This window comes from Ailuropoda melanoleuca, chromosome 10 (assembly GCF_002007445.2).
Source record: "Ailuropoda melanoleuca isolate Jingjing chromosome 10, ASM200744v2, whole genome shotgun sequence".
NCBI lineage: Eukaryota > Metazoa > Chordata > Mammalia > Carnivora > Ursidae > Ailuropoda > Ailuropoda melanoleuca.
The window spans coordinates 36070755-36082003 of NC_048227.1; the positions used below are offsets into that span (position 1 = coordinate 36070755).

The following is an 11249-nucleotide window of genomic DNA, read 5'->3' on the forward strand; positions in this document are numbered from 1 at the left end:
ACACAAAGTACAACACTGTTTTGAAAATAGTCCTAAGATGTATTGATTTCCTTTTCTTTGGAAATGTAGTTGCTAAGCAACTTATATTAATCCAGTTTCTCTTAGGAAAGAGTACATGAAATGTGGTAGTAGGTATGTAGTCCCATGGCAATTCTAATAATGTGCTGTATCACATATTGGCATTCTAATTCCAATACCTACGTTCCTCAAGATGACTCATGGTGTGCTGGACTGATTGCTGTGTTCCAGGAATGTTAAGACTGAAAAACCAGATCTGGAGGCAGGGGACATGCTTTATGGAGATGATGATCTTTCTTGGGATCTTAAGCTTACTTAGGAGTCTCAGAGCATCCCATAATCCACCAATCATACTAACATATACAAATGCTGATAGAAAATCTCATGGCTGGGACTTTGGAGATGGCAATTTAAATTAATAGGTTTAATTTTAAAGAAAATAGTCTTTCTTTTTTCTCAAATATTAGATGAAGCAGAAAATGGCATGTAGACATAAAGGAGAGGGTAAACAAGATGAGAGAGGAACATATGGATAGGAAGTATGGGTCGACAGGGGCACCTGGGTGGCTCAGTCAGTTGGGCGTCTGCCTTCAGCTTGGGTCATGATCCCTGGGTCCTGGAATCGAGCCCTTCATCAGGCTTCCTGCTCAGCACGGAGTCTACTTCTCCCTCTGCCCCTCCCCCCCCGCTTGTGCTCTCTCTCTCTCTGTTCTCTCTCAAAATCTTTTTGAAAAAGGAAGTATGGGTAGACAGACTGAAATACTGAGAAGAGACAAAGAGAGATGGAGAAAGATGGGGGTATGGATAGGGTACAAAGATGAATTGTTTGAGTTTTCATTTGGGATTAATCATGTCTGGCTTGATTTTATGGAATAAGAGCATCATTATATAAAGATATTGCAAGTGGAACTGCTTTTTAAAGTACATAATTCTCTAGAAATAAAAAAACTCTGTTCTCTCTCTCTCAAAATCTTTTTGAAAAAGGAAGTATGGGTAGACAGACTGAAATACTGAGAAGAGACAAAGAGAGATGGAGAAAGATGGGGGTATGGATAGGGTACAAAGATGAATTGTTTGAGTTTTCATTTGGGATTAATCATGTCTGGCTTGATTTTATGGAATAAGAGCATCATTATATAAAGATATTGCAAGTGGAACTGCTTTTTAAAGTACATAATTCTCTAGAAATAAAAAAACAAATAATATTTATTACATGTAATAAATAACATGTGTACAAGGACAGTGAGCTAGATCTGTACTAAGTCAACAACCTCTGAGCCATTGATGAGACATACCTAAGTTCTATTGTTACCTGTAGTCCACAGGATTTTTAGTAAATAAGCATAGAATATTAGAAATAACTCTAGCCACGTCTTAGAGGCTTAGGGTTGTTGGGAACATATCTTGGTTGTACCAGCGTTGGTTCTCCTCATACTCATCAGGCCAGAACGAGAATGAGGAAAGGTAGAAGGAGAAGAAGAGGAGGAGTTAAATGATTACGGAATTTTCCCTTCTCTCAGCCAAGTTCTCTTCCCTTTCCCAGCAGCCTCCATAGTGCCCCCTTTACCTCCTTGTTTCTTAGAGTGTAGATGAGAGGGTTCACCATTGGTGTGACCACAGAGTAGAAGAGGGAAATGAATTTGCCCTGGTCCTGGTTGCTGGTCTTAGCAGGAAGGAGATACCCATAGATAGCTGAGCCATAGAAGAGGAATACCACCACCAGATGGGAGAGGCACGTATTAAAGGCCTTTCTCTGTCCCTCAGCTGAGCGGATCTCCAGCACTGCTTGAGCTATGTAGCAGTAGGAGATCAGGATGATGCTTAGTGGGACAGCAGTGAAGAAGGTGCAGACACCGTTGAGCACAGCCTCATTGAGACTCGTGTCTCCACAGGCCAGTTTGATCATGGCAGGCACCTCACACAGGAAGTTGTCCACCCTCCGGTGCCCACATAATGGGAGCTGCAGAGTGAACGTTGACTGGATCACAGAATTGCTCAAGCCACCCAACCATGCAATGGCAGCCAGCAGCCAGCAGAGCCGAGGGTTCATGATGGTGGTGTACTGCAGGGGCCGGCAAACTGCCACATAGCGGTCAAACGCCATCACCACAAGCAGGATGCACTCAGTGGCCCCTAGCCAGAGGAAAACATAGAGCTGGGTCACACAGCCGCCATAGCTTATGGTCTTATCTGGTCCCCATAAGTTGATCAGCATTTGGGGGACTGAGCTAGTAGTAAAAGCAAGGTCCAGGGAGGAGAGGTTGCTGAGGAAGAAGTACATGGGGGTGTGGAGCCGGGCATCCAGGCAGGAAAGCAGGATAATGGTTGAGTTCCCAACCAAGGTCAGCAAGTAAGCGAAAAGAATGACTATGAAAAAGATTATCTCCAGCTGGGGATGGTCAGATACACCCATCAGAATGAAGTCCTCCGAGAAGCTGTTGTTGGCCCCTGCCATTTTGGTTGCTGTCAGTCACTTAAGGAATCTGTCCAGGGAAAACCACTGAGAGAAAAGCAAGTGAAAAAGCGAATTAGATAAGGCTGCTCTGCATCACAGAGTGTCTAATCGTTTTCTGGGCATCATATGTAAGTACCAATTTAATTTTTGTGACTGCAAATGTTCACTGCAATCCTCAACCACCTTCAGTCTCACACGAATGGAAACTTTATTCAATCGAATGTCAAACGAGAGTTATTGCTGCAATGAAAGAAGTGCCTTATGAAGAACAAAAAGATGAGGGATCTTCAGTCTAGCACAGTGGTTACAACAGGGTAGAGGGAGTTGGCCATTACAATTACATGTAGAAATTCTTAAAATACACATTTTCCCAGCCAAGGTTTTTATATGCTCATGGGAGGGAGAAGCAGACTCACTCTATTTGGAAAAGCTCTCCAGAAGTTTCTGATAAACATCTCCCCCTCTCTTCCAAATCCCTCCCATCCCTGGTGAAAACTGTTGGTCTAGAAAGATGAAGTTTGAGGAAGAACATGAGGAGTCTATTAAATCATGAAGAAAGTGAAAAGAGTGAATAATTCACCAAATATAGAAGATAAACATGTAAGTTAAGAGGAGGTAAAAGTAGGATGGACAAAACTTCACATAAGCCTAAGTAAGTTGAGGTGGAACAGGCTAAAGAAATAAACAGCAGTTATCCAAAGGGGGTTAAAACAATTAGTGGGTACCCTTTATTAGTAAAGGAAACTGGAAGATTTCAAAGGATATCCTTGATCCTTTGAGGTATATGACCACCATCCCCATGTCTAAACTGTAATTCTTAACATCTCACAAACAAAAATTAGGCCTTGTTAATAATGGGCCAATAGCGTCCCTCTACCAAGTCAGGGATGATAAGGACTTCAGAGAACTTTTTTCCTCAGAGAACTTTTCATCCCTCCTTCAGGCCGCCTCTACCTTATACCTCAGGTGGAGTTTACTTATCCTTTTCATTTAAAACCTAAGGGTGCTGAGGAACTGAGTTACCATCCGATAGCTCATCTTTCAGTTCCAAAGTTCTTTCTGAAATCCGTCTCATACCTCCGGCTAGTAGAAGTGCTTCTCCTCTTGTATCCATGTAGGGGAAAGAAACAGGTAGACACTGACCATCTCCTTCCATAACCTGTCTGGTATTTGGGTGGCTGGTGCTTTGTGGCAGCTTAGGGATGCCAGAATTTCGGACAGGTTCTATGCATATGAAATGTTGTTTAGCCCAGAAACAAACCAGCCAAAGCGGAAAGGGAAAAACTATACCCAGAGGGGGAAGCTATCTACCTCAGTCACCAGAAAGTTCAGAAGGAAATGCCAGACCAGCTAGATTCTTGGCCTGAGCTTGACAAACTTCCCAAGCCAATGTGACTGTAACTTCAAGTTTGAATTCAGCAACTCAGCTGCTCTTCAGGGTGTTTTCCTCCCTCAAATGGTCTCTTCCCTTGGTTCCTATTTTTCGCATAATTTGGGAATGTTAAATCGATCCAGCACTACTTGCATTTTAAGAGAAGCCTAGAGGGGACAATATTGAATGCAAAGGGTGTACCATTTATGGGGCAATTTTGGCAGGGGGACATCCAGATGGAGGTTATTTGGGTACAGAATGAGTTTCAGGAATGGCTTATATGTTGCATAGATGGTTCTCAACCTGGCCTGCCTGTGAATTGGTTTGAATGTTCAGGATGTTGAGAAAAACAGCCACGACTTGCGTCTCAAAGAAAATCCCAGATATTGTAATTGCCCACCTTCGCCCAGTTTTCTGCCTGCTCCTCCTCTAAATTCCACAACTCTCAACTGACCACGCGTGGGTTAGGTGCCACATCTGGAATTGGGGTCGGCTGACTCCTGTCATGGAAATAGCTCCTGAGCTGCTGGCACTCCCCCTTTGTGACGCCACGTTCTCAGAATCCAAGCCTTGCTTTAATATTAGCCTGAGCAGTAAAGGGAAAGTGAATAATGAAAAGCAGAGAAACAAGCCCAATTCTAAATCCCAATCCTGGTAGAGAAGTTTTTAGATATGTTTTAAGTATTTCACGTATGTGGGAGATGGTTGTCAGTGATATTCTTGAGAACTCAGTTTGTGCCAGATTCTCATGCATGGAAGTTCTAAGTTAATCTTTCTTAAGGACATGGTCAGAATGGGAAATGGGGTTTTCAGTGGAGAGTAACATTGAGGCAGAATGGCAGGCAAGAACCACAAAACAAAACAAACTTTGTCTAGACGGGTGAAGTCTGAGGTGAAATACAATCACAATCTCTCCAGGCAGAAAGTTTAAGGTATTTGATCAGATTAACAGGAATTTTATCCCCCAATCTTAGAATTCAAGAATGAGAGATAAGGGAGTTTGAATCTTAAAAGAGGTAAAATAGGACCAGTAAACCAAAAAGGTGACATAGTTCAAACTAAACTTATGCAAATTGTAATGCCTAAGGGGCATCACAGTTTAAAAATATTGAAATTTAAGAAATAGTTATAAAGAGAAATTAAGGGAATAAATGCTGTCTGAAGGGGACTTTAGCTTTTGATGTTCACATCAGGGAAGACAACCAAGCTCCCTTAAAATTGATTTCTGGGGGCACCTGGGTGGCACAGCGGTTAAGCGTCTGCCTTTGGCTCGGGGCGTGATCCCAGCGTTATGGGATCGAGCCCCACATCAGGCTCCTCTGCTATGAGCCTGCTTTTTCCTCTCCCACTCCCCCTGCTTGTGTTCCCTCTCTCGCTGGCTGTCTCTACCTCTGTCAAATAAATAAATAAAAAATCTTTTTTAAAAATTTGATTTCTGATGCTACTGTTAGAACAAAAATCCTGGCTGCGTGGATCGTGAGCCTGGCTCGGGTGCCTGCACATCTAACAAGCATTGGATCTCATAAAATAGAAGAGCTAAACGTATCACACAGGCACACCAACTGAACACCACAAACTCAGAATGGAAATGGCTGGATAAGCATGGTGTTCCAGGAATAACTCTCCAGGCTGCATCTCTCTGCAAGGTGACAGCAATTTGCAGTGGGTGTCACCAAAGGGAAAGCAGAGTGTTTGACGTGGGGACCAGGAGGGAAGCTTTCTGCCATGCAGTGCCTGGGCAGACGCTTAGTGGAAGGTCTTACCTGATTTGTCTGATGGCTTAAAAGACATGGAGCACGTGCAGATTTTTACAGAGGAGGGAGCAGGAGGAAATAGTTCTCATGGAGAACAGCTAAGACGTTAGTTTAGCAAGTGGTTAAAGGGAGGTTTGGTTTTGCTTTCTCTTCCAGATAATGTCTTCATAACAATGAGGGGATTTTAAAGATGTGTGATTGCATAACAGGTATTTTCCTCTGAAAAGCAAAATAGGCTTAAATTAAAAGCAAGAGAAATTATGACAGGATATTTTAAGATTTCAGCATGATAAAACATTGGAAATTTCCTTGGCAAGAGAGAAATGTGTTCCTAGAGATTTGTATGCCTGAAGGCACTGGACTATAACCAAGTCTTCTGTGACATTCTCCTGTTGAGGATTCTGTTCCTAGGACTCAAGTGCACACTGAAGAATTTTTTCTTTATTCTCATCAGATCAAGAATTTCCCAGCTCTTCTCCTGGACCATTTTACAAATGACTTTGCTAGAGTTCCTCATCTGTAGTTTTATTTTATTTTTTTAAAAGATTTTATTTATTTATTTGACAGAGATAGAGACAGCCAGCGAGAGAGGGAACACAAGCAGGGGGAGTGGGAGAGGAAGAAGCAGGGGGAGTGGGAGAGGAAGAAGCAGGGGGAGTGGAAGAGCCTGATGTGGGGCTCGATCCCATAACGCCGGGATCACGCCCTGAGCCGAAGGCAGACACTTAACCGCTGTGCCACCCAGGCGCCCCTATTTTTTTTTTAAAGATTTTATTTATTTATTTATCCAACAGAGAGAGAGACAGCCAGCGAGAGAGGGAACACAAGCAGGGGGAGTGGGAGAGGAAGAAGCAGGCTCACAGTCATTTGTAGTTTTAAAACTTCCCTTCACAGTTCAAATATTTTCTCCTCCTATCTCTTCTCTCAGCTGATAGAGAAGGTCACAAATGGGCTTGGGGCTCTAAGGCCATGTCACTTCCAACCCTTCTTCTGTGGGAAGATTCCAAAATCAGCTCCTTTAAAAAGACATTCATTTCACATCTCTCTTTCTCTCTCCTTTCCCCAACTTTGTTCCCTTTTTGCCTCTCACATACCCTGAAGTCTCTGTTAATAAAAGTTCGTGGATTGTTCAAGGAAACATACCTTTGGCTTCAGGACTCTCCCAAATCCATCGTGCCGTCCCTGGTGGACCAAATAGGAGAGAGAGAAATTAGGAAGGAGGCTGAGCTGTGCGGCTGCTCCCCTGCCCACTAGTCGCGAGCACAGGTTTTTAGCCCTGGGGCTGGCCCTGGCTATCTGAGGAGCCCTGGCTCTGCCACCTGGAAGCCCCGCTGGCTCTGGCTCATTCTGCAGAGCCCAAGGCGGCACAGTCCATCTCCCACAGGTAATTGGCACAAAGCATTTGCGTGGCCAGCACACGGGGAAAACTCTGTCCCTGAAGAACCTACTCCATCTTTCACCTCAGGCCCACCCCAAAGATACATTAATAATTGAAGAGTAATAAGAATAACCACATTCCTTAACTAATTACCAGTGATATTATTTTATCCTTTTCAAGGTACTTTCATATGATCTAACTCAGTTTTTTAAATGCTTTCTGGGGCCCCCAGCTGGCTCAGTTGGTAGAGCATGGGACTCTTGATCTCGGGGTTGGGAGTTCAAGTCCCACTTTGGGTGTAGAGATTGCTTAAAAATAAAATCTTTAGGGGCACCTGGGTGGCTCAGTCGTTAAGTGTCTGCCTTCGGCTCAGGGCGTGATCCAGTCGTTCTGGGATCGAGCCCCACGTCAGGCTCCTCCGCTGGGAGCCTGCTTCTTCCTCTCCCACTCCCCCTGCTTGTGTTCCCTCTCTCGCTGGCCGTCTCTCTTCTCTCTCTGTCAAATAAATAAATAAAATCTTTTAAAAAAATTTAAAAAAATAAAATAAAATTGAATTCTTTACTTATGGTTCAGTTTTGAGATTTATTCATATATTCTAGATACAAGTCCTTTGTCAGTTACGTGATTTGCAAATATTTTCTCCAGTCAATAGCTTGTCTTTTTATTCTTATTTTTGAAAACAGCTTTACTGAAAAAATTCAGATACAATATTATTTACCTATTTAAAGTGTGCAATTGATAGACTTTGGTATATTCATCGAGTTGTACAATCCATCTTCATAATCAATTTTAAACATTCTCATAATCACTAAAAGAAACTTCATAGCTATTGCCATTTCGACCAAACCTTCCCACCTGTACCCAAGACAACAACCAGTCTACTTTCTGTCTGTATAGATTTACTTATTCTGAACATTCCATGTAAAGGACTCATATAGTATGTGGCCCTTTGTAGCTGGTTTCTTTCAACTGGCATCATGTTTTTCAAGGTTTACCCATGTTATGGCATAAATCAGTACTTCATTCCTTTCATTGCTGATGGACATTCAGTTTGTTCCCACTTCTGGCTACTGTGAATAATGCTGCTATGAACATTTGTGAACAGGTTCTTGTGTGGATATGTTTTCATTTCTTTTGGATACATACCTAGTTTTGGAACTGTTGGGTCATATAGATGTTTAACCTTCTGTGGAACTACAAGACTCTTTCCCAAAGCAGTCTTCTCATTATTTTAACAGTACCTTTCATGGGAAATGCAAAAAATTTTAACAGGGTCCAGTGTATTTGTGTTTTTCTTTTATGGATGATACTCCAGTGCCATGCATAAGAACACTTTGCTTAACTCCAGGTCACATGTTCCTATGTTCTTCTAGAACTTGTAGAGTTTTAGATTTTACATTTAGGACTGTAACCAATTTAGGGTTAATTTTTATATAAAATGTGAAATGTACATGGAGGTCTATTTTTTTTTTTACATATGGATGTCCAAGTCTTCCAGCATCATTCATTGAAAAGACTGTCCTTTATCTACTAAATTGTTTTTGCACCTGTGTCAAAAATAAATTGGCCATAGACAAAATACCCCAGGAAAAGAAAACTACATACCAATATCCCTTATGAGTATAGATGTAAAAATCTTCAACAAAATAGTAACAAATTGAATCCAACAGCATATTAAGAAGATTATATGGCATGACTAAGTGGAACATATCCCACAAATGCAGGGGTGATTCAACATTAGACAACTAATATAATACACCACATTATAAAGTGAAGGGGGGATGAATAATGCAATAAAACCACCTGACAAAATCCAACACATTTTCATGATAAAAACACTCAACAAACTAGGGAAAAAAAGGAACTTTCTCAAAATGGTAAAGAGCATTTATAAATAATAATGATAATAATAATAATAATACCCACAGCCTGGGGCGCCTGGGTGGCACAGTGGTTAAGCGTCTGCCTTCGGCTCAGGGCGTGATCCTGGCGTTATGGGATCGAGCCCCACATCAGGCTCCTCTGCTATGAGCCTGCTTCTTCCTCTCCCACTCCCCCTGCTTGTGTTCCCTCNGAAAAAAGGAACTTTCTCAAAATGGTAAAGAGCATTTATAAATAATAATGATAATAATAATACCCACAGCCAACATAATACTCAATGGTGAAAGATTAAAAGCTTTCTGCCTAAAATCAGAAACGAAGATGTCCAATTTCACTACTAATATTTAGCATTTCACAGAAAGTTCTAGGTTTAGTGAATGGGCAAGAAAAAGAAAAGGCATTCAAATTAGAAAGGAAGAAAAATCTTTCTCTATTCATAGATGATATGATCTTATATATAGAAAAGCCCAAAGAATCTACATAGAAACTGTTATATGTAATAAATGAATTCAGAAGAGTTACAGGATACAAGATCAACATAGAAAAATCAGTTGTTGTTTGTATATACCAGCAATGAACGACACAAAAAGGAAATTAAGAAAACAATTCCATTTAGATAGCATCCAAAAGAGTAAAATACCCAAGTACAAATTTAACCAAAGAGATGAAAGACTTCTATGCTGAAAACTACAAATCATTTATAAAATAAAGAAAACATAAATAAAACAAAAGTCACCCTGTGTTCATGGATTGGAAGACTTAACATTGTTAATATGGCAATATGCCCCCAAAGCTATCTATAGATTCAATGCAATCCCTATCAAAATTCTAATGGTCTTTTTGCAGAAATGAAGAAGCCAATCCTCAAATTCGTATGAGACTGCAAGAGACCCTGATTAGCCAAACAATCTTGAAAAAGAACAAAGTTGGAGGATTCAACTTCAATTTCAAAACATACTGTAAATCTACAGTAATCTGAATGATGTGGTACTGACATAAGCACAGACATGTAGACCACTAGAATAGAACTGAGACTCCAGAAATAAACCCATATATCTATGGTCAACTGATTTTTTTTTTTAGTAGACTCCATACCCAGCGTGGAGCCCAAAGCAGGGCTTCAACTCACAACCCTGAGATCAAGACCTGAGCTGAGATCCAGAGTTGGATGCTTGGGGCGCCTGGGTGGCGCAGGCGTTAAGCATCTGCCTTCAGCTCAGGGCGTGATCCCAGCTTTCTGGGATCGAGCCCCACATCGGGCTCCTCTGCTGTGAGCCTGCTTCTTCCTCTCCCGCTCCCCCTGCTTGTGTTCCCTCTCTCGCTGGCTGTCTCTATCTCTGTCAAATAAATAAATAAAATCTTTTAAAAAAAAAAAGAGTTGGATGCCTAACCAGCTGAACCACCAGGTGCCCTGGTCAACTGATTTTCAATAAGGATTACAAGACCATTTAGTGGGGGAAAAGAATGATTTCTTCAACAAATGGTGCTGGGACAACTGGATAGCTACATACCAAAAAAAAAAAAAAATCAAGTTGGACTCCTACTTCACATTCTACAAAAAAATTAATGAAAATGTATCCATGACCTAAATNTGCCTAACCAACTGAACCACCAGGTGCCCTGGTCAACTGATTTTCAGTAAGGATTACAAGACCATTTAGTGGGGGAAAAGAATGATTTCTTCAACAAATGGTGCTGGGACAACTGGATAGCTACATACCAACAACAAAAAAAATCAAGTTGGACTCCTACTTCACATTCTACAAAAAAATTAATGAAAATGTATCCATGACCTAAATATAAGAGCTAACATAATAAAACTTGTAGAAGAAAATATACAGGTAAATCTTTGTGACCTTGGATTTGGGGGTTTTTTTATTTATTTATTTTAAAAAGATTTTATTTATTTATTTGTCAGAGAGAGAGGGAGGGAGAGAGCACAAGCAGGGGGAGTGTCAGGCAGAGGTTCGAGAAGCAGGCTCCCTGATGAGCAAGGAGCCCAATGAGGGACTTGATCCCAGGCATCCCTGGCAATGGGTTTTTAGATATGACACCAAAAGCAAAAAACAACAAAAGAAAATATAGACAAACTGGACCTCATCAAAATTTTTAAAAATTTGTGTATGAAAGGACTTTTATCAAGAAAGATCAAGAAAGTAAGAAAAGGGGTACCTGGGTGACTCAGTTAAGTGTCTGCCTTCAGCTCAGGTCATGATTCCAGGGTCCTGGGTTCAGCCCTACATTGGGTTCCCTGCTCAGTGGGAGCCTGATTCTGCCTTTCCCTCTGTCTCTCCCTCTGCCTCTCCCTCCGCAGCTCTCCCTGCTTGTGCTCTCTCTGTTAAATAAATAAAATCTGAAAGGAAGGAAAGAAGGAAGGAAGGAAGGAAGGGA

General features: G+C 41.4%; 1 protein-coding gene across 2 annotated transcripts; it reads right to left on the bottom strand.

Moving 5' to 3' along the window:
• Positions 1-1534: 1534 nt before the first annotated feature.
• On the bottom strand, positions 1535-7371 carry LOC100469647 (olfactory receptor 2C1). 2 transcript variants are annotated; one of them, XM_034669618.1, is made up of 4 exons: positions 7312-7371; positions 6743-6781; positions 4246-4431; positions 1535-2518 (listed from the first exon to the last, which is right to left on the bottom strand). In XM_034669618.1, the coding sequence occupies exon 4, from the start codon at positions 2471-2473 to the stop codon at positions 1535-1537; it is 939 nt and encodes a 312-aa protein (XP_034525509.1). In that variant the 5' UTR covers positions 2474-2518; positions 4246-4431; positions 6743-6781; positions 7312-7371. The 2 variants fall into 2 exon arrangements, with proteins under 2 accessions (XP_034525509.1, XP_002931181.1); XM_002931135.4 differs by lacking the exon at positions 4246-4431 and having other exon boundaries at positions 7312-7337.
• Positions 7372-11249: the final 3878 nt, after the last annotated feature.

Excerpts from the sequence above, each read along its gene's own strand:
- LOC100469647 (XM_034669618.1), bottom strand. The coding sequence starts at position 2,473 with ATGGCAGGGGCCAACAACAGCTTCTCGGAGGACTTCATTCTGATGGGT.